The sequence below is a fragment of the Falco punctatus genome (genome assembly GCF_963210335.1).
Source record: "Falco punctatus genome assembly, chromosome: 2".
Taxonomy (NCBI): domain Eukaryota; kingdom Metazoa; phylum Chordata; class Aves; order Falconiformes; family Falconidae; genus Falco; species Falco punctatus.
Genome location: NC_137581.1, coordinates 122,197,272 through 122,220,570, shown reverse-complemented (window position 1 = coordinate 122,220,570; position 23,299 = coordinate 122,197,272). Strand labels below are relative to the sequence as shown.

The 23,299-nt window shown below is 44.0% G+C and overlaps 1 protein-coding gene across 12 annotated transcripts in view; it reads left to right on the top strand.

Annotated features, from left to right (window-relative positions):
• Nucleotides 1-11,977: 11,977 nt before the first annotated feature.
• ST3GAL6 (ST3 beta-galactoside alpha-2,3-sialyltransferase 6) overlaps nucleotides 11,978-23,299 on the top strand; it is a 48,802-nt gene continuing 37,480 nt past the window's right edge. For 2 of the 12 annotated variants that reach the window (XM_080375987.1, XM_080375994.1), the window contains exon 1: nucleotides 11,979-15,366. Coding sequence is in view for 3 of the 12 variants with exons in the window: in XM_080375990.1 (XP_080232116.1) it covers nucleotides 15,710-15,749 (40 nt within the window). In the remaining 9 variants the exon portion in view is untranslated. Of the gene's footprint in view, nucleotides 15,367-15,390; nucleotides 15,463-15,507; nucleotides 15,996-16,656; nucleotides 16,761-23,299 lie in introns of those variants that run through there. The other 10 variants (XM_080375990.1, XM_080376000.1, XM_080375992.1 and 7 more) reach the window with 9 other exon arrangements.

Below are 23,299 nucleotides of genomic sequence, written 5' to 3'. Positions count from 1 at the left end.
GCAATCTTTCTGACTTATTCAATGTCTACTGCAGAATGTCTAACATTATCATGAAATACTTCATAATAGCAAAGTATCTTTGGGAATATTGTATGGATAAAATGACTTATTGGTGCTTATGTTTCACTGACTAGAAACATTCTGAGTAGTATTACAGGATACCATAAATAAATGAAACCTGAAGTTGGAAGGGACTCTGTGGAAAATTCCCAAGGCTGCTAACCTTGATGAAGCTTTGGAAGCAACAATGAGAAATAAAACGGCAAAATAATAATAATAATAATTTTAAAAAATAATTTTAAAATAATTAAAATTATATAGCTCTAAAGGATTTTTAAAGGATTTTCATATGTGATACTTGACTATATTTCTCAAACTTGCATGGGATAATTGCGTTTGAACACTAAAAGCCCTCTTTTTGTGCTGCCCTCTATTTATGCCTTAACTCAGAAAAGGGCATTTGTCCCCACCATTTTAAAACAAAGCCTATGAAGCAGCGAAAGGAAATGCTTATGAAATTAGTAGGAGATTTTATCTGGTAAGGAAAAGAAGAGCATGGTACTGTAATACGCTTTTTTTTTCTTCCATCTAGAAGTGTTTACAGAGGGGGACAGCAACCCAAGTTTTCTACTTGCTGACTCACAGGAGTGCTAGTCTGTACAAGCCTTGCTGGTCACAAATTTTCACTGTTGTAGTGAAAATCACCTTCCAGGTAAAAGGGAATTAAATGAATTAAATTAATTAATCAAAGAACCCAAAGAGCTCCAAACACTTTTTGATGATGAGGCCTTGTCCTCTTCACTGAGAGGAGGTTGTGGAGGCAGTGCTTGCATACTTGTGCATATATGGATCTATCTTACCTCAAGGTGATTATGGCTATGTCTACGTTGGTAAGTAGCACAGCACCATAGGAACTGATTTGTGGAGACAAACAGTGCTGAAGACCCAATGTCTGCGCTATATGCTTTTTTTAAGGTGGTTAATTTGGGCTGGCTCTAGTCAGGTCCCATGGACTGACGGCCCTTTAGCAGCCAGAGCACTCAAGTTGAGTTTATCAAGCACATCTTCCAATTTTGTTTTGTCAAAAAAAAAAAATCCAGCCCCTGTGCTCTGAGGCTGTTATGTGATGTGAACCCAAGTGCTGAATGTGGGAGCTACTGGGACACTGATTTTAACAGGAATGAGAATGTAGGCACCCTCCCTCAGCTGCCAGCTACACTGAGACAAAATCATAATGCAATATTGATGCTTTCATTTTATTACAAGGCACATTCATCAAGGTCATCAAAGAAGCATTGGATGAAATTGCTGTGTGTGTGACTAATGTCAAGGGCTTTGTTGTCATCTATTTTCCCATCTTTCAGCCCAGATGAAATATTCTTTAAAGATTTATTAAAGACTTTATTCTTTGTACCTTTTTGTCTTCTAATTTTTTACAAATGGGCTAAGCCTAATGCTTAGTCCACTTGTAATTTCAAGAGGCTTTCAGTGGTTTAGATCAGGCTCATAGATTCTACACCATACCACAAAAGCATTTTTGGAATTCTTTAGGTTTTCTTCTTTGTATCCTCTTTTATATTTCTTATTTGATTCTCAGAGATTGTTAGAGGCATAAAAGTGCCTGCTAGCATTGTTCCTGACTATGATGACAGGTTGAGCCCTTATCAAGGGTTCTTAGAAGTCAAGGAGGATGTTGGAGCTATTTATGAAAAACTGGATACTCATTTCCAGCTATGTTGGTGAGAGTACTAGAAGAAAATGGTTACGCTCCACAATTTGTTGACTGAAGCTGGAAGAGCAGCTTTTAGTTCTGGAGGTATTTTCAGTTTCATGCATGTCTGTAAACCAAGTGGAAAATTTGTCCTTTGATAAATTCCTTGCAAGAAATCTTTAATGAGCGCTAACCATTAGTATGAACATTGCTTTGGCTGCCCTGGTGCCACAGCAGTGGTACCTCTTAATGGAGGCATAAATGCCGTCTTCCAGTACAGTATTTAGTTATATATAGCACAGCTGTAGTGCATAAAGTGCTGACAATTGTTGTGGGAACAGGGAGATGATCTGCATGAAGGACTGATGTAAAAAGAAAAATTTCTAAAATTCCTATCTGGTTTTAAAAGCAGCTCAGTTGAACTGTTTTTTAAAATAGTCAGAGCTGGAGCTACAGGTGCTGAAAATGTTATACTGTAGGTCTGTCACTGACTGTCATTACAACAGGTGTATCCATCACATAAGTAATATCTCATTTTAGTCTAAGTAGAGACAAAGAATAAGTGTGTTGTGGATTCAGTACCACATAAACAGGAATAGTAAAGTTCAAGTAAAAGAGATATTAAAAAAATGTGACTGATAGTAGTAGAAGAGTTTTGTTGAAAGTTTTTGTTTTTCTTCAGACATTTTCCAAGATTGGAGCCAGAAGACTTTGGACAAACTGAGGCACCAGGTTAAGAACGAAGAGCAGTGGGTATGGTACCATACAGGGCTAGCTTTTCAAGGGGCTTTTTTGGAAGGGCAGATCCTAGGATCAGGGGAATCTCTTATCAAGTGGCTGAAGAACTGGACAGCAATTACAGACATGGGTGGTAAAGGGAGGACTGAGGAGGGAGAGAAGCCTTTTGTACACGTGCTATTCTTTTTGTGGCGCGGGGTGGAGGATGCTGAAGAATAACATGCCTGAGGAGAAAGAAATGAAAGTATTGGAATGGGCATGCTTTAGAGCAGAACACAGAGAAGAGAGCTTGGCAAGAGGGTATGAAAGAGAACAGAACTACTGAAAAGTCATCCCCATGGAAAATAGTCACCCAAGATAAGAGGTGGGTTGCAACTCATGTATGGGTAAATACAGACATCACAAATCAGAACAAATTGGTGCCATAGTGAGTATAGCTCTTTGTTTGTGGAAATGCTGGCCTAGAATAGCTTTAGGCTTTTCTATTGGTTTTGTCTTCAACTGCTAACGAATTTGTGGCATACTGGCTGTATCTTAATCAAGAGATCTGATTTAAAATCCAAAATGGCCATAATGAAGGGAGGAGAGGGAATAGTGGGTATATGCATGTGGTTGCTTATGTGTGTATAGTTGACTGTGTCCTGTGGTTTTATTACAGAAAGCTAAAGTATGATCCAGTAGGTAAGACAGATCAAGAAGTTTAAGGCTTTTCTGGGTAGCTGTAACTGTTTCTTAAAGGTGGCTACTTACTGGGTAGAAACCTTCAGAGCTTCTGCTCCACAGGTGGAGGGAGAATGTTAACTCTTCTCCAGGACTGTTAACTTGAGTTTCAGATCTAATGTCAGTTTTGCCTCTGTTAGTTTGCCATTCACAGGTGTTACTGGGAGACCCAGGTTCAAACATAAATACCTGGGTTGTGAAACTGCGCTGGGTAGCCAGTGCACCAAGGCTGCACTAGAGAAACAAACTCTGGTTTTTTTCAGTTCATGGCAGTTCCTCCTTTCCCGTGGAGGCGTGTATGGGGGCATGTGCTAAGAAACACAATAAAAGCGGCTAGTGCTATGGAAATGGCATTCAAAACTTTATGGATTCTCACCATTGGTATTAGAAGCCAGCTGGGTCAAGCGCCACAGACCAGACTGCTCTTGTTTCCTGAAGGCATTTTTCTTTGTAGGAATCATTAGTGCACCTCTGTACTCCTTGAGTAACTGAAGCAATGAAAACTTGACTTTTTGTAGCTACTTACATTAACATGTATTCCAGTTATTTCCTTCTCAGGGAACGAACAGAGCTTTGTGTGTGACAGACACTTCTTAGGTTACCCCAGGAACACATTTCTACAATTGTTTGGCAGTTCTTGAAAACCTGAGTTATGTCCTTTCCTGATTCAAAGTTTCACTGGGGAGGTCCCTCTTGCTGCTTTTCACCTCCCCATCCCAACAGGTACCAAGCCCGCTTGCACATCACAAAGTGTTTCTCGTGTTATCCTGAGTGACCTAACCTGCAACTGTTACATTATAATAAATAGTCAAGGTCCATTTTTAAACAAAACTCTAGCCTCCCTTGGTTTTTTAGGGTTTTGTTTGTTTTTTAGTGTTCATATTCATATGAGCTAAATAAAACAAATATTGAACCAAAGTGCTACAAATCTACCTGTAGTTTTTCCTACAGAATTACAGCAGTAATTACAAATGAGCAAATTTACAGTATCAAGATTTGCTAGGCAACTGAAGAACAGGACAAACAGATAAACTTATCTAGCATATTTCATTAGTCTACACTTGTGCTATTATTTGTAATAATTATGCTTGGGTCTTTTGCTTTTTACAAAATAAATTATTGCCAGATTTGATATTGACAATTGACCATGTTGGGTTCAAGGATAAAACTCATAGCAAGATAAATCATTAGGTGCAGCTGAGCCTCCAGGCATGTAAACAAACAGTAGAAAACATGTATTGTGAGTATTTTTTGTTTGTTTTGTTGCTTTTTGGTGGTTGTTTTAGTTTTTTTAACACAGGTATATCATGAACATTTTTTTCCCCATAGTTGACAAAGCACACCCATCAACCCAAGTATTAGTAAATGTGTTTGACCATCCTGCGTAGGTGAAACCTGTACCAATTTTGCCAAAAAAATTAGTGTGTTTAGCTGAAAGTAAGAACTAATAACAATCAGAATTGATTTGTTGACTAGGGGGGGAAGAAAAGTCCATGGACTGGATACCAATCAGTCTTTATTTCTCTTTGTTACATTGGCAGTTGCATTTTCTGTTCCTTTTCAGCAGGCATACCTATCATATACTAATCAAATGGGTGCTTACTTACTCCAAAGTGGAGCACTTTTCATACTAAATTTTTTGCTTTCGGGGGGGGGGGGGTGTGTGTGCGGTGGCATGGGGGTAGGGGGTGGGAAGAAGGTTGTTTGAAGTTCATAGTATAGAATGTAAACACATGCATGGGACTAGAATTGTTTTAGACCACAGACAAACATCAGGATGGTCAGATCTGCATTCTGTTTGTTTGCCCAGTATTTAAATCAGGTTGGCCATTTCTTTATTGCCTCTGAGGACTGTGGATATACATAATCTTAAAGATGCTGGAAGATAATCTGATTCAGGCTTTCTGTTGAATTCCAGTGTATGGTATTTGAGTTTAAGAAATTATTTCCTAGTCAAAGGTAGTAGGGGGTTGGTGTTTTTTTTTCCCCCTGTTGTTTAGGGAAAGATGGTTTTGCTCAGTTTAATCAGGTCAACAGCCAAACATTAAATCTTCAGCATTTTCCGTAAAACTGATCCCTAAAAATGTGCTGAAGTATTAAAATGAAACCAGCTGTAACAGTTGTCATACTAGATATACTTCTGCAAGTCTCCACATATTATTTTTTTCACTGTAGTTTTAATATTGTTTTTTCCTTTATATCTCTTATTCTCATGGCAAAGGTTAGAGCTATTTTTGGAAATGTGTATTTTTTTAACTTGTCAGTGGCTTTGCTTCTTCAAACTAGCCACTGTAATATCTGCAGATGATTATTAATTCCCTCTTGTTCAGACTTGTATTTGCCTATCTGCCTTTCCAAAGACACAATTCTGACACTTCCTAAACCAGAGGCAAGATGAGAGAATGGTAAATTCTCATCACAGATGACTTTGAAAATCAGCAATTCTGTTTTCATTCCAAACCGCGGTGAAAGACAATTGCTAAGCTCTGCACAGAATAGCAATCTGAAAAATGCTAGTTTGCTAATTTCAACAAATTAGAACTGAGGAAGATTAAGGAAGTGCAGGCTTCCCTATTCAAAAGCCCCTGGATCTGCCACAGAAGCTGGAGCTTTGTTCCCTTTCAGCCTGCTTAGTGGGATGGCAGGTGAGGGAGAGAAGCATCTGTGATTCTCCAGTTTCTAGACTTTTGGGGCAGGTAATCTGAAAATCTTGGACGCTCCTTCCTGAGAGGGCTGCCAGAATCTGCAGGGCTCCTGATATTCCTGGTTTGGGGAGGGGGAATCTGCTTAGTAGGCTCTGTGGGCCATGACACCACAAGCACTTCCCAAAGTCTGTCTGCTGAACTTCTGAGGAGCTCAAGGAGTAAACCAAGGAGAGTTCAAGCAGGATCCCAAGGAAGAAGTGCCTCTTTTCTTTGATTTAAAATGCATTTCTTGAAAGTTCACTAACAACTGTAATTGTAGATGAGGAAAAGCAAGCAGTTTGCATACTGATGGCTGAACATCCCAGGGAATGTCACCAGCAGTGACTGACTGAGGACTCAGATGCAGCTGATACAAATCTTCTCATGGATTTTCTGCCTCTTGGTGTCTCACATTGACATCAGATCTGCACTGGCTTAAAACTGATCCCCTTCCTCTGTTTTATAGCTACAGCTTGCCCTGATCTTATTCCTAAACTCTGAAATGCTTTCAGTCATCTAACAGTTGTCCACAGGACCTGTAGATCCCAGAAATCAAAGACAGATGTGGAACATGATGTGTCTGAACTGAACTGCAGTGCTGGCTCAAACTTCTTTTTTCAGAAACTTTGGATGTAGGTAGAAATTACTGTCAAAACCCAGATAGCATTTGTGGAAAAAATTAAGTAAACCTGTGTGCAATGTTCAAAAAAAGTTCAATATTTTTGTTCTTAAGCTACCCTTTTTCTTTCCCTTCATGTAGCCTAGTCTTCTTCCTCTGTGTTTGCCTACTGGTCTGAAAGACCTAAAAAAATCAAGATATATGTCATCATTCATGTGGTAGCAGTTTGGTGTCTTGGTTCAAGGCACAACTGGCCGTGTGTTTTGAAGATGGGAAACAAATCTCCTTTGTTGTTCTTAAAAAGCAAAAAGTTTTGTCTCGCAGAGTGGCACGTTACAGCATTCGGTTGCATGTACTTTGAGGAGACTTCTTAACACCAAAAGACACTTTGATAAATTTAAGAAGTGCAGTGTAAAAATATCAGGTAAGATCTAGTGGCAAGTGATAATTAAGTTGGTATGAAGGTTTTATTAATCACCCACTTCTCAGGCATTTTAGATGGAAGAAAACCTGTTCAGAAAGCAGACTGTTAGCTGCCACACCTGCTGAAACACTGCCTCTTCGCAAGCAGACACAGCAGCGGATGAACCTCTTTTAGAAGAGCAGCCTCAGGTTAGAGTAGAAAAGGGAGAGAATCCTCAAGAGAAAAATATGGAAAATCTGTTAAATAGGCAATGAGGTAGGTTCTGCTCTCAGCTGTATGGATTTAAATAAAAGTTGTTTCAATGACATGAAATCAAGATTTATCTAATAACTGAAGGGCAACATCCGGTTTGCCGCTTGTGTTGCTATGACAGCTGGGCTTCACTTGCTTGGTGGGGAAAACAGACACTTCCACTTCCACATGGTCATACCAAGTTCAACGACCAGCTCAAAAGCATGAGTGATGATACAAGCATCAGTTGTGCCAGGGAAAGAGTAACATAACTGAAAGTTACTTCATTCTAGTCATACTTCTGTAAAAGAAGGTGTAAGTTGGCAGCCTCCTTTCTGCTAGTTCACTATGAGCATTGGCCAGTTACAAAAAAACTTGGTTTTTTTGTGTTTGTAGGTATTCTGACTTGGTCCTTCCATGCTTTTAAGGGAAGAAGGGGAAAGATGTCATGGTTTAACCCAGGCTGGTAACCAAGCCCCACACAGCCATTCACTCCCTCCCTCCGCAGTGGGATGTGGGAGAGGATCAGAAGAGTAAAAGTGAGAAAACTCGTGGGTTGAGATAAAGACAGTTTAATAGGTAAAGCAAAAGCCCCACACACAAGCAAAGCAAAACACAGAATTTATTCATTGCTTCCCGTTGGTAGGCAGGTGCTCAGCCATCCCCAGGAAAGCGGGGCTTCATCATGTGTAACTGTTACTTGGGAAGACAAATACCATAACGCCAAATGTTCCTGCTCCTTCTTCTTCCCCCAGCTTATATATCCTCAGCATGATGTCATATGGTATGGAATATCCCTTTAGCCATTGGGATCAGCTGTCCTGGCTGTGTCCCCTCCCAATTTCCCATACCCCCCCAGCCCTCTGGCTGGCAGGGCCTGAGAAACGGAAAAGTCCTTGACTTAGTATAAACATCACCCAGCAATGGCTGCAAACATCAGTGTGCTGTCAACATTGTTCTCACACCAAATCACAAATGCAGCACTGCACCAGATACTAAGAAGAAAATTAACTTTGTCTCAGCCGAAACCTGGTCTTGTTTTCATCACTTAGTGATTTGGGGTTGTCTTTTTTTGTCTCGATGACTATTGAGAAGAAATCTGGCAGCTATTGCACACATGGATAGCTGGGCCTGAGTTTATTATTGGAATCATTTGTTTCCCAAATAGTATCTGGGGAGTTAAAGCTGACCATGGCTTAGTTCCCAGTAGTGTTTCTGTAATAACATTTCAGTGACAGACCTCTTCTTGCACCATTATATTTTAGCTGCAGACAAGAAAGGTCAGGCTTCAATGGGGTGTCCAAATCAAAACCAACCAACCCCTGAAAAACAAAGACTGTGAGCAGGTGGTCTGGGCTGCTGGAAGCGGAGCTTCCCGGTCACACACTATGGAGAATTTTATGATGAATTAAATTATGGTGAGTTCAGTGACAGGTGGCTTATTTTTTGATAAACTGCAAAGATCACTTGATGTTTTCCACTTGTCTGGATGAAATGGCTAAACGCTGAAATAGAAGGAGTATTGTACTAGGATATCACAGCTTGGATATTGGCCTATTGATCATAGTCACATGGGTTAGGTCTGGCTCCCATTTGGAACAGGAGTTGAGCTGTAAAAAAGAAAAGTCTGCTGTATGAGCTATTGCTCTCCCAAGCCCCAGAGACCAAGCCAGCCTTTCCTGCTGCAGGGCTGCTCTGCTCAGTCTGGAGCGCTGTGAAGGAAGAATTCCCTCTCCCGTGCCAACAGCCCTATTTCATGCGGGTACCTACTGGATTCTTCGCACCTTGCAAGTGGCCATGCCTGCAGCAAATGGTCTTTACCTGGTAAGTCAGTCATGGGAAGAAACACAGCTAAAATTTTCCCAGCTGTTGAACCTACAGCCAAGACTGAGTGCAGCTTGAACTCTGAAATGTAAGAAACGTGCAAAGCACTTCTTCTCGGCCCATGTCTGTCTCCTTGAAATTAGCCTGCTGTTCACTTATGACAAGGCTTCTAGTGGCTTCTGCCACACCATTCCTGACTTACAGTGGCTCACCTAGCCTTCTCACCCTCCTTCTTGGCAATCTAATGGTAGCTATTTGTATCACTTTTATAGCTCTGTGTTGTGTCCTGTCTTGCTACATCGTATTTTCAAGCATAGACCCAGCCTGAGGAGTACTTGGAGGAAAATCTGTGCACCTGTTTCCAGATCTTTGGCTGCTGCAAACCAGTAAAGGAATCCAGGCCAGTTAATACCGGCCAAAGAAGTGGGCCAGAAGTTTGAAGCTGAAAGGCTATAGATCTGAGAGCTACTTGCAGCAGCTGCCTTAACATTTGTAATAATGACTCAGCTGTACAGGTGATGGCAGCAGTACACCACACGGAAACTTGGGGGCCTGGAGGCCAGAATGATAGGCTTTGCAATGGGGAGCCAGTGGGAAAAACAGGGAGGTCTTTTTCATAAAATGCACAGAGAAAGCAACTGGGCACTAAGCTGTGCTTAAAATGGCAAAGGCATTTTGCATGCTGGCCTGTCCTTGGAAAGGAGACAAGGAGCAGTGAGTCTTGACATGGTATTGTAGGAATGACTGAGCTATCATAAAAGGACAGGTATTTAATCTTCCAAAAGTAGCTTATCTCAGTCATTTGAGCACATGAGGCTGAGTGGGTAGGGACCCAGAGCCACAGGTTCAAGGACTTCTTGTTCTCTCTGAGCTCAGAGCCCATCTGCATTTGGCACCGGGGCTGTGACTGCAAATGAGGGTCTCCCACCACCCCTGCCACCCACCTGGGTCGTTACTCCCTCTGTGCACCACCTCACCTCTCTCCTTCTCCCAGTCTTCCCTCATGCCAGATGCCACAGCCAGCATCCTCTGTGAACAGCAGTCACTGTGTCCCCCTGAGCTACAGGGAGGGGACTCCCACATCCCTGTCAGATGGGTGGAAGAACTGGATCTTGAGAGGTTTGTCTCCTGTCAGGGAAGGCAGCATCAGCTCTTGTCCTCTTTCCCTGTGGGAAGGGCTGCTTTCAGTGCTGTGCAACTTCAGTTTGGGTTACTCTTGGACACATGTAGAGGTGGAGTCATGCCAGTATACTGGCATCCACTGGAAGGATGGGGGCACAAGTGGAAAACTTGAGTTCCACATGACAGCGTATTTTAAAGAAACAAGGCAAAAGTGGAGGGGAGGAATCTGTAATTAAATGTTCCTCTTGACCTGGTGCAAACCACTACCTGCTCAGGACACATTTTCCTCAATTTCGCAAACCCTTTCCCCTTCTCCTTCCTGCTGTTTTGCTCACAATGCTCTTCAAGTGGGTGTGTCTTGACCTATTCCTTCCTTTTGTCCATGCCTAGTGAAGCACAAAGATGTTTGGTGCCTATTGGATAATGTATTTCGTTTACTGATGCTATTATGTATAGATACATGCCCTGAGGGCTTCACTTTGGTTGGCAAATCGTGCTTCCTAATGAGCTCACCACTTCAGATAACGTTGGATTGGCTAGCAGGGAGGCTGTCTCAGCCTTACCTGGGTTACCTCCATGGTGTTTCTGGTCACCATATGTTTTGGTTGCTTGTGTCCTCTCTCCCAGATGAAGTACAGGAGCACTGCACAGCCTGGGGCAGGAGAAAGCACTCTGTACTTCCCACAAAAAGCAGTTCCTAGGGACCATGAGAGCAGTCACAGCCTAATGTAGTTCTTTGGTTGACCAGGTTGTGAAAAAGTGACCTTGAACTAGGTGCGGGTTGCATGCTGTGAACTCATGACAAATGCTGTGGGTTCTGATGAGATGTCCTACAGCAACTAACTGGATTTTTTTAAAGCTCTTGCGGCAGGCTTTTTAGCAAGTTGTCTCCTGGCAAAGAGTCTCTAGAAGAAATACCATGCAACCACAAATCAGTAACCAAACAAGCTAGGTGAGGACTGGTGCTTACTATAGCAGTGGCGAGCTCAGAGCCCCCAGCATCTGGGACAAGGGGACAGAGAGAAACTCTATGAAACAGAGTTGTGCTGAGACAAGTTTTGGAGCTCAGTAGCAGAGATCTGAGCATGTATGGGACTTGGGGCTGTTCTCATGGCATGACATAAAGGTTAGGATCAGACTGTGATGGCAGGTAGTAAAGCTAGAAAATGAGTGAAGGGATGTTGTGACAGTTTGTATTTCTATAAATGCACTCATCTCCTAAGGTAATTAATAAAGGGTGGCAGTTCTGTCACATTTTAATTCTAGGACCAGAGATGAATTGCATACACAGAGCCTGATTAGTCATCTTGCCTACTGGATTGCTAGGGAGGAAATCACTTTCATGATGCTGCAACTTTCCATTCTGTTTATTCCATGTTCTCCACAATTTTGCTTTTCCCCTGTTCAGCAGTTTTTCCTTCCATCTCCTGTAATTGTTCTCTTTGTTTTTCTCTGGTTTTGCAAGCTGGGGTAGGGTCTGGCCACATTTTCTTAGTTTAGTGACTCAGGAGGTACACAGATTTTCCTGGAACTAAAATATGACTACATTTTATTTGGATTTATTCTAGTTATTGCTTTGCATTTCAAGGTTTCTGTGGCTTTTATGTTTGGTTTGGGGAGATTTGTGTCTCAGGAGAGTTAATTTTGAATTGAAATAGTAAAAAAAAAGAAAAAGTATCTGTTGACTTTTTGGTCACATCCATTGTTTGTGCTTGCAGGAGCATTCATTTTGACTTCCTGTTAGTCATCCTTTTCCAAAGCATTCTGAAGTCTACTCATTGTTGTCAAATCATCACTGATACCATTTGTGTGCAATAGACTATATCCCAGAGAAGTGATTCCTTATACTTTCTGCCAAACACATGCATCTGTTGCAGGTGAGTTATTAACTTCTTGCTTATGCAGATCATTTTGAAAACTCCTAGGAACTAATTTTTTTTTGGTACTATATTAATTGTTCAAATTGCCATTTGAATCCTTGAATTTAGTTCAACATATTTAGATGACAACAAACACCAGCTTTCATTCTGTTGCTGGTCTTGGGACAGTTACAGTTGCTGGAAGAGGCTGAAATGAAATTACATTATTACAAATTAGATTATTATGTTACTTGACCAATGTAGTTAGAACTTGAGATCCAATGTAGTTAGAACTCGAGATTTTGTGATTTATTCAAGGTAGAGATGTATTCAGATATCTTAGATACAATTCTTTGTATTTCTTATACATGCTGCCTTTAATGCAAGAGAATAAAACTGTGAGCAACAGGTCCTCTGTTCACAGCACTCTATCTCCTATGGAGTTTGGCTGCAAATGTGAAAGCTCAGCTCTTCCTAGTTGGATGCCTTGTAAGACTCCCAAAAAAGCAACAAGCACGTAACTTGCAGCCAGCTGTAAAATCAAATGGCTGCTTCTAAGTCATCACATAATATCACCATAGGTACATTGCATATGTGTAACTAGCTTCACAGGTGTGTCAGTAACTCGAGTTGGCTTCTCTTGGCAAGTGGCTCAGCCCTTGTAACAGCACATTCATGTTCTTCACTGCGATGTTTTTCAGCCTGCCCAAAGATCCATGCTAGACTGTTATCAATACCCAGGTTAGCTAGTGTGAAATTAGCTCACACCCATAAACTTACACACATGCAGCTGCAGCACACACATCCTGTCTGGAACAGAAGGAGGAACAGCATCCACTTCCTCAAAGTTTCCTACGCTCCTCTGCAGTGAATTGTCCCAGCATCTTGTTCTGAAAAAGTCTGGCACATCCCAAGAGTAAGTCCATCCTGTATCCTAACAAAGGCAGGGTTTTGCAAAATAAAGCAAGGGGAGAACAAAATAATATTGAAATACATAATTTAAGACTGTCCTGAAACATATGAGCAAGGGGATTGATGTGAAGTCAACCCGTCTTCTGGTATTTCCTAACTTCTGACCCCTTCATTGTGCAACTTGCTTTTTGCAATTGTGCAAAATTATTTATTTTTTATTGGTTTTGTGCCTATAATACTTCAGTGAATTGAAGGGTAGGTACAGAAGAGACACAGGAAAAAGATACAGCAAAAATTAGTTTAGAAGGTAGACAATTTAGCTATATACACTTTGAAGCAGCTTGGTCTTGTAAAGGCCAGGATGTGAAGGACAAAGGCCTGAGGAGCCTCTTGGGAGAAGGGAGCAAAAGTACAAAGGTATTTTCAGCTCAAGTGAAGTCAAATTACAGAGGACTGAACTTTGGTTCCCAGCCCAGAACACACTGAAGGCCATCTCAGCAGGCTACAGAGTGGGGTAGTCCCTTAAGAAGAGACAAAATTTCCCTGCTTTTAACGTGTTATTTTTATTACATGTTAATGTAATAATTACAGGCTGCATAAAACTGCTGCTGAGAACAGACTCCACCTCTGGCCATTCCTAGCGACAGCCACGAAAAAGAATAGGAACTGCTCTTCGAATAAGGGAAGCATCCTGTCCTGATACAATGCTAAAAACATCCTGCAAGCTCCCTGCAGCATCACATAGAAAAGTTTTGGATTAGAAGTGATCAGGGTCATAATGTTTGAAACAGTAGAGGACAATTAAATTATTAACAACCCTTCAGTTTTCTTCTTGCATGATAAACTGCTCTGGGCAAATTACAACACTGGTGCAGCACACGATTCCAGACAAAGCCGGTTTTTGCATCCTTTTTTATCACTGGCAGAATTCCTTATTTTCAAAAAGCAATGCTCGGTGCCGCGCGGTTTGATGCTCTGCTGTAGAAAGCAGGTTTTCCAGGAGCCCCCTGGCTCCTGGGATGGTCGCGCAGGACAGGGCTGCGCTTTGCCCTGGCAGCGGCTCTCAGGGGGTAGCTCCTCCCCCGACGGCTCTCACCGGAGCTTGCTGGAAAGGGCCATGAGTCCCGCACCTGAAATAACTGCTGTGCCTTTCAGGCTGCTTGGTTTCCTACCATAGGTGACAATCAGTTTGCTAATTAGCTGCTAATTCCCGGAGGCTGTGGAGTGCAGGCGGGGCGGGAAGGGCTGATGCAGCGGCGGGCGCGGCTCGTTGCACCCTGGCTGTCGGGCGGGCGCGGAGAAGGTTCGGCGCTCGGCGAACCGCCGGCCCGGGGGGGGATGGGGGAGGGCAGCAGAAGGAACAGCGGCTGCGGCCCCTGCTGACATTCATTCAGAGAAAAGAAGATATACTCGTTATGGGGGGGGGGGACGGGGACGGACGACTCGACACACGGAGCAGCGCTTTAGCTTTCTTTCTCCATGTCAGTCTCTCCTCCCCCCGGAAGGCTTTGGTATAAAACGAGGAGGAATTTCGGCAGACTCAAGTAACATCTCTGCTTCAACGCAAAACTCAACGCTGCCTTTTATTTTTACTCTTGCAGACGGGGCTGAGCTGAAACAAGCCCTCCCTCTTCTTACTGCAAACACCACTGCGGGATAAGGATGAGGTTGCTGAGAGGCTGCCAACAGCGGCCAGGACGGTCCGAGTAAGAAACGACACGTTCCATCCTCTTGTCACTGATAACTTAAACATAAAATACCCGCTCTGCTGACAGCTGGTAAGTGAGCATCCCCGCTCCGAGGAGCGCAGCTGGCTCTGTAAGCTGTTGCATGGGGCCCAGGGGGACCCCGCGCCGCCTGCTCCCGCGCCGCCCTCTCCCGCCGCACTATTGCGCGGTTTCGGCCGCGGAGCTCCTAGCTGGCCTCGTGGAGCCTCCGCACGCTTCCCGTTCCAAAACCTCCTTCGGGCAGGTACCGGTGGCGGCGGCTGCGACAGTATCGCTATACCATGTAAATCGCCGCACGTTCAGAGGCAGAGCTGGCCGGTCCCGTACATCGGCGTGTTCCTCGGTGAAAGCATTCAGGGAGCTAATTTGCGTTTCCAGGGGAATGGAGCCTGCCTTAAGCTCCTTTGAAGAGAATACGGTCTTTAATGGGCTTGCGAGCCGGTGAGACGAGATGTCCCAGAGCTTTCCCAGAGGTTCCTGGGAACTTCCTGGTAAAAGCTGGTATCGCGGCGAGCGGAGACGCGGGTACCGGCGGGGATGAAGTGACAGGGGCTGCGGCGCGGCTGCCCGCCCGGCCCGCGGCGCGGAGATGCGCCTGATGCCGCCTGCGCCGGCGGAGAGGCCGGGCGGAGCCGCCGCCGCCCGGGGCCGCATGCAGGGCCTCCCCTCGCCCCCGGCCGCAGCAGGGCCCCTGGGGGGCGGTGGCGGGGCCTGGTCGCGCCTGGGAGCGCGGGAGGAGGTGGCCGCGCTGCGGGGGCGGTCCGGTGGGTCTGCCGGGCGCCGCCGCCCGGCAAGGTAGGCGGGGGGGACGGCCCTGCTCCCCTATCGGCGCTGGCGGGGTGGCGGAGCTGCTCGGCTTTCGGCGGCCTCCCGGCGCAGCCCCGCTGCTGGGTGGGGGCAGCAGCCGGGGCCGGCCTGGGCCCGAGGCGAGGCGCGGCGGGCCGGGCGGGGGTGGGGGGGGGGGCGGCGGCGAGGCGCTAGCGGAGATTGGTGGCGCCGGCGAAGCCGCCGGGGTGCGGCGGTCCCACGGGCGGGCTCGGTGCGGGGCGGCGGCGCCAGGGCTGCCTGGGGCGTGCCCCGGCGCGGCGGAGGGAGCAGCGGCTCCGTGGCGGTGCTCGGCCTTAAGCTGTGCGAGCGCATGACTGGTGCTTTATCGGAAGAAACAAACCTTGGAACGTGTATGTTCTCTGCTTTCCTGAAAGTCCTTGGGCTGTTCTTTGCCGGGGGGGGTGGCGCTTCTTCTGGTTATTGCAAGCCGTGAGGTCGGTCCCGCTGTCCTTTCTCAAATCAAAGCTTCCAGCGAGATGAACAGCCGCTCTGTTGGGAGGATTTATGGCTGTCGCGCCCCGGTTACCCGGCTGAAGCGCTCTGTCGAGGTTCGGTCGGTGCGGTGTCTCTCTCTTCTTCACCTGCTTTGTGCCGAGGTATTCTTACATACAGCGTGGCTGAAAAACTGTTTATAAAGGGTGAAATTTGCGATGGGATGAGATTACTTGTTTTAATCTAACAATTCTGTTGCAGCTGAACTGTGTGAAAATGTTATGTGTAAAAAAAAAAAAAAATATGTATCTTCTGCTGTGGCGAATGTGATGGTGCTAGACTGGTCGCTCCTCAACTTGAAAAATAAAATTCAGGGAAGGTTGTAAGGGAAAGGAGATGTTCATGGAGCGAGGCTGCCTACCCATCTATTTCTGGGTATGAAATATTCCTGTCTAGTTAGGTCGCAAAAGTGGTATTTCTGAAACGAAAGCAACTTTCCTTCCATATGTTAGATTGCACCAGTTGTATCCTTGTTTTTCTTCCCACCTGCACGAAATAAATCTACAGATCTTTCTTTCCAGCTTGATATGGTACCTGATTCTTTAGTATGCCTGTGCATCTGCTGAGCTGAAGCAGAGTCAATTAAGTTACTCTTTAAGTTTACAGCTGTTTCTTGAAGCAGCACTATTAAAGGTAGGTAAGTCCCATGGTTTCCCTGAAGGGCGTCTTGGCTATAGGAGACACCTCCTGCTTGTGGGATGTATGCATCCTCTCCTGAGACTCATGAGACTCCCAGTGTCCAAGTACCCCTCTGTTCAAAACTAGGAGGAAAGTTTCTTTGGAAGCGTTTGCCACCTGGGGAAGTGCTGTGGGAGCAGCTGCGGAGTGTGTAGGCAGGACAGCAAAACCTGAAAGCTGGCAGGAAGATTGTAAGTGCCCAAGCCCTAAGTCATAAACAAGTGGGGAAGGAGGTGTTGTGGTCTTTTGGCTAGACAAGGTGGTTGGCGAGAAGTTATTTTGATAACGTACTGTGCATGCTGCTAAATAATGGCTTTAGCAATTATGCAGGGGAGTTGCCTCACTGAGGAGGGAAATACAGCAGCTGGCATGGTGATGGGGCTTATTCACAGTGCCAAGCGCTTGAGGGGCTTCTCTGTCACCACTTCTTCAGACCTTTGAAAGCCTACAAGCAGAGGGTTTTAGAGGATTTTGAATGATTGTTTTCTTCCTTGTGTGGTCATTATTGATAGAAGATGGTAGGGAGGGGGAATAGTTTTTCTTATGATAGCTGCTTTGTGCCATGAATGCTTTTATTTTGTCCCAGGCTTGTTTTTGTTGTTAGTTTCTGGGCACACCATGATTAGTGCCTTTCAGTAAAGGTTTGATCCGTCTTCCCAAGAAGAACCTGCTTTGGCTGATATGTAGCTTTTGGGTAATCTTGTGTGTTGCTTGATATGCTGCTGGAGAGGGTGCAGTCAGATGGGTCATTTGACGATAGAACTTGCAAGACCACTGAGTCTCTGTGAGGCAATCCACACCATTGACTCAAAGGGGCTTGTGAGAAAAGGCTCTCATTTTTTTTCTCCACGGTATAGCTTGAGCTGTAGCACAGGATCTTTGTTTTTGTACTTTAAGGTTGTATTACTTATAAGCATGAACAGTTGTTTTTACTGAGTGTATGATGCAAGATACTCCACTGTGGCTCCCTAGTTAAGTGCATTTTTAGGAATGGGATCAAGATTACTCAAAATACCTCTTTCTACAGACATCTTTTCTTCCAGATGTTTGCACTGTTTTAGTTAAATTGGTTGAAATGTGTGCTGTGTGTTTGAAGAGTTTAATTTATCAAGCTTGTGGCAACTCATTTGTCATTCATTTCAATAATTTGTTCATCAATTTCTCTAGCCTTATAGAGAAGTTAGTAAATAATTGGGAAAGAAATTCATGCAGTAAGTGAGTGTACAGGACATTTTCTTTTCGGTCTCTATTTTCTACTGCTATCAACTCAAAAGACCAAGAGCTCTGTAGCTGAATAAAATCCCTCTGAGCCTCCCCCATTATTCCAGTTTCTTCTACTTTTGCTGTGTTATGTATGGCTTCTTCTGTACCTATTCATAGTCTCCAAGGGAGGTTTTCATTTGGTCTGGTAACTTCCTGAAGCATTTAATCTTTCTTTCATCCTCCTGCTAGAGAAGAACCTAAAACCTCATCTTTTCTTGATGTGTATTGAGGTCAGGAGGAAAATGTAACATGCAAGCTGTTTCTTTTGCAAGTCGCCTTTCAGTAGTGTGTGGAAATTAATCTGTTCTCACTTTGCAGTTCAGTGTATTAATTGCTGATATCAGTAGCTGCTATTTGTACAGAAAGGTTGAAAAGCTGAAAAGTGATGGGCAGCGTTAGCTAGTGCATGCTATGAAGCAAAAATAGGGAACATGTGGCTTGCATGCGGTATTGCTACCTGTTGAAAAATGCTTTGAACAAATGCAGGTGCAGAATGTGGTAAAATAGTTTGTGGTAGTGCTTCTTACGTTCTGTACTTATCTTAAAACATCACATCCTTTTTAAAGTTCATTTTCTTCTGGTGTGGTCACTCGTCAGTGTTCAAAGTCAGTCCTCCTTTGGTCTTGAAGACAAAAGTTAAGCCTTGATATCTCAAGAGGAAAACACTTGACAGTACTGCAACAGAGTGAGCAAATTTTGTGTTCCCTGGGATAACATCCAAAGTTTGTGTGTAACTGTTCTGCGTTGCATCTGCTCCCAGCCCTGGCAGCAGCAGTGAAGCTGCTAGAGCTATTCTTTACATTCCAGCATCCGTGGCGAGCCAGGAGGAGCAAGGCAAAAGCTCAAATAGTCCCCACTTGCTCTGGTTAGGAAGGGAAGGCTGGAAAGCTTGAGGAGCCACAAAGCTGATCCTCCTTCCTGTTAGGAGGACAGGAACAGGGTAATGAAGAAACTGGTTTTAAGAGAGACAGGAATGAAATGAAGTTCAGACTTAATCACCGAAGCTGCTCTTAACATCTGTTGATTTACAGTGCAAGTTTCTATTCCCTTAGCAGGAATAGTGCTTTCTTTTAGGCCACTAGTCTGTAGGAAACTTCATTTGTGAGGTTAGGTGGCTAGCAGGCTTAGACTTCTATGGACTCTTCAGCTCCCTTTTTTACCAGTTTCTAGCCCTTGTGAGTACAGGTTGGAAACACTAAAATAAGGAGCAGCTGCTGCAAAGCTCTTTGTTAAACTGGATCTGCAGACTGTTACTTTGCAGCATAGCAGTAGCTGTCTGTTGCTTTCTTTCACTACTGCTTTTCAGAGTCCTTTGGCCAGCAGTGAAATGATGATGGTGAGGGGCACATCACTGGCTTACTTGGAGCCTTAGCAGGGCAGGCAGAGAGAATATGCATAAGTAATGGCCATTTAATAGTCAATGCAAAATGTGTGTGTATAAAATACAAATGAGATTGCATATGGGATGGGGGAGGAGTCCCTTTCCTAGGGTAAAGAAGGAACTGAAGTTGTGGTTTTGCCATTATTCGTTTCTTTTTTCTAATCTAATTGTTGGTTGGTGTAGCTCTCTCCTGGGCAGCTAGCTTTTGCAGGTGTGTTATGCTGACACAGGTTTTTGGCTACACGATGAACTGTGTGGCAGAAATGATCTGTTAGCAGTATACAAGCACCCTTGTGTAACACAAGGGACGGTGTGGGGAAGGAACTTGGGGGTTTTCCTCTCTGCAGTGAGGAGAGAGGAAGGTGCTTGCTGCTTAAGAGCTATTGTTGCTGAATGAAACCACAATCTTATTAATCTTTTGGAGGTCAAAATAGGTATTTCCTGTTTCTTTTGAAGTTCTTGAACCTGCCTGTATACATCCTGCACCAGTATTGTGCCTGAGCACCCTGCAAACACTATCACCTCAATCTTAACGGTGCTTCAGGTAGTCTGAAGTCAACGTACAGGATTGAGGATCAGGAGGAGGGTTAGTGGTATAGATGTGAGATACCCTATAGGGTTTGTTTGAACGCAACATTTGCACAAGATTAAATGGAGCCGTAATATTAAATCCACTTCATGAAGTGCCAGAGCAAGTTAGGATTTGTCAGTATTGAACATGTACAAGGCTTGCTAGCATGTGGTAGCTAGTCTTGATCATGACCCTTGTGTAGACAAGTTACTGCATTCTCATTTGGTTTGCTGGGAAAAGCATGGGTTCTGCTGGAAACAGTTAAGGGAAAACTACAGCTAGTTCTGCCTGCCTAAATGTTTTGCAATATTTAATGAGACAGTGTGACTGTTACTTGCCTCAGCTGAGAATCTGGAAGGGTATGTAAACTTATCCTTCTCCCCACTTGCTCGCCCCCCTCCTCAATTTTATAACCACCCGTGGCAGTTTTAATTCCCCATTCCCAAGAAGTCACTGGCCTCAGGACTGTGTGGCGAAGTGCCCTGTGGCTCAGCAGCTCTGATCTAGCAGTATCACTTCAGTCTCAATTGATTGGTTTCCTGTCCTTTTCTCTGCCCAGGTGCCAAAGCGTGGGTACTGGCAGACCCATAAAAAGGGTGCTAGAAGGGGTAGACAGGGATGTTATCCTCTAACTCCTATGCTGAACAGTTGTAGGTGCTGCAAGTGAAGTGTGTGGACAAAGGGAATGAACAACAAAATGTGCTGTCCCTAAACAGCATCTCCTTCTGTCACTGCTGGAGACAGACTAGTGGGCTAGATTGGTCTGACATAGCAGAGTGCTTCTTGTGCCTGTCTTGCTCACCTTGCGCAGTGGAGCACAGGCCCAGTTGTGTAAACTGGGGTTTGAGTAGCCAGATGGTTAAAGTACTGGTTAGATACCATTTGTGCAATTTCTCAAGACTGACTGCCCTTTCTTGCAAAATATACTAAGTAAATACTGTTATTTCATTTTCATTGGAGCAGTTTGAATGGAATAGCTGTTTCAATTCTTTCTTCTATGCTAATGGCACGCCATAATTTGTTTTCAACTTGAGACATTGATTCTTAGGTGGCTTAGCCTCAAATCTTAGGTTTTGTATTAGTTTAAAGATCTCTAATCTGAGAATGTTTTTCAGAGATTTTTGGAAAGAATAGTGAAGTGAAATAGAATACGCATGTCACTTGAGATTGTATGGAGAATATTTCCTATAATACGTACTGGCTTATGTCTGACTTTTTGAAGCTGGGTGACTGAAGTCAGCTAAGACTATCTAGTAAGTGACTGAAAAGGATATCTATAATGTTTAACTTCAGACAACTGTTTTGGAAAATTCGGACACTTAAATGTTTGTGCAAGACTTCAAAATTTTAGCACCTTTTTTAATGGCCAGAGGCTCTTGCAGTAACTCTGCTACACAGTTGTGTGACAAGCAGATATAATGAGACCAGGTTTCTGATGTCTTTCTGCATGTGGACTTTCTGATCTTTGATTAAAGATGAGCTTATGGGGTTTCTTTGTGTTACCCAGCTGCCTGTTTATTTTTGCAAAACTTACGGAGGTCTCAATTGTGTTAAGTTCCTAATCTCCTGTCAAATTTGACTGAACTTAGCCGAAGGGATTAAAAAAAGTTCTACAGGGAAGGAGAGAACGGATATGCACACATGCATGCAGGATGTGTTTGTCTAAATCTCATTTCATGCTAAAACCACATGCAATAGAACAAAAAGCCTTTTACTGTACTGCATTTCATGCTCTAACGGAGTTCCGCATCATTTGCGGCATGAATAGAATCTGATAGGGACACGGTGATGCCAGAGGCTGAGCTGGATTTGGTGTGGTCAGGGTAGCAAGGAAAAGATGTCAGTAGGGACACACTAGAACTTGCTTACAGTGTATCTTGCTCTAGAGGACTACCAGTTTTATGCTGAAGTGTAAGTGTCAGACTGCATGTTTTATCCCTGCTGCAGCGTGGGCTAGCTTGGCTGTGGAAGAGCAGATCTGTGCCACAAAAGCCCATCACCCTGCTGTGACTCATGGGGAGGTGAGCTCTGTTGTTGTCTCAGGGCTTGCTTGTTAATTTTACCTTCGGAGGAGATACCTGAACATCTAGCCCTGGGCAAATCTGACCTTCTGCAAGGATCAGGTAGGGGAGGATGGCTAATCTGTGTAAAGATACTGCAGTCCTAAAGAAACCCCTGTTAATTTTGCTTTAGCATTTAAGGACTGTTGAAACTGAGGATTGAACAGCAAAAATAGACAGTATTTTACCTACAGCAAACCAGGCTTTGTTTAGAAATGAACAGATGAAACTGATGGAGGGTGCTGATGATACGCTGGCAGCAGAAGGTACTGTGCGAAGCCATCCTGCAGCAGGGACAGGGCTGCGTGTCTGCAGCCTGCCCCTGGCAGCAAGGCTGACCAGCTGCTTGGTGACTCCTGGCTCTCAGCTGTGCATCGCAGCTGCTACAGGGCAACCCCAGCAGAAGGGCTGTGAGACCATGAGAAATGATGTGTGGGTGGGGTGAAATGCACCTTTGACTCCTCTCGGTTTTAGCCATGACTGTCCATTTCAAAATAAACCAAACTAATAAAACCCCCAAAACAGTGATACATCAGCTTTCATTTTTGGGGAAGGAAATGGTTTGTAAACGTTCAACCTTGTGTGAGGACTGAGGTCTGAAAGCTCTCAATTGAGCGTCTCTGTAGTACTGAGGAAAGCCTATAATCTCTCCCAGCATTCCCTACTGACTCACTTAGGCAGCTTTCCTCCCAGACAGATGGCAATTGAAGATTACCATCAAAGATAATTAGTTTTCATCATGTATAGGTAAGGAAGCCAAGGTGCATAATTCAGGGCTGTGAACTCTGCTACAGGATGGATACCCACTAAAAGTTAGCACTGCAATATGGGCTGTTGTAGTGTCACTTTGTATCTCTGTATACACAGAAGTATGTAAATAAACTTATGCATGCTTTTCCACAAGGAGCTGAGTTCCCTTAACAGCAACTAACAGTTGCTCTGTGACAAATTCCAGTTCTGGCTTTGGGTCTTCTAGTTTGCTGCTTTGTCCTGGGTTTTTATTGTTGTGAGTCTGATTTCAGCTTTGTCTAAGGAAACACACAGTTAATGATGCTCTGAATGCTGAAGTCAGATACACTTACATCTTTGTTCCCCTTGGAAAGCTCATTGCTTTACAAATAACTTCTTGTTTTTAAAACACAAACACATGTAGACTTACTGGCAACCTTTCCCATTCAGAAAAGATGTCAGTTAGGACTTGCTGTGTTAAATGTTCTTCAGGACTACATTTCGTAACTATGGTATGTCTCACAGCTCTCAATCCTCAGGATAAGTACTGTTTGGATATTTTATGTAGGTAGCTTTTCCTGTATTCACATTTAAGAAATGAAACACAGCACTAAAAGCCTTTAGGGGATCAGCTACAGGCTTTGCTGTAACCTGTACAACGGTTCTTTGTTAGCTCAGAAACACTTCACGTCCACAAAAAGTTATGAAGTTGCTTATTAGAGCTTT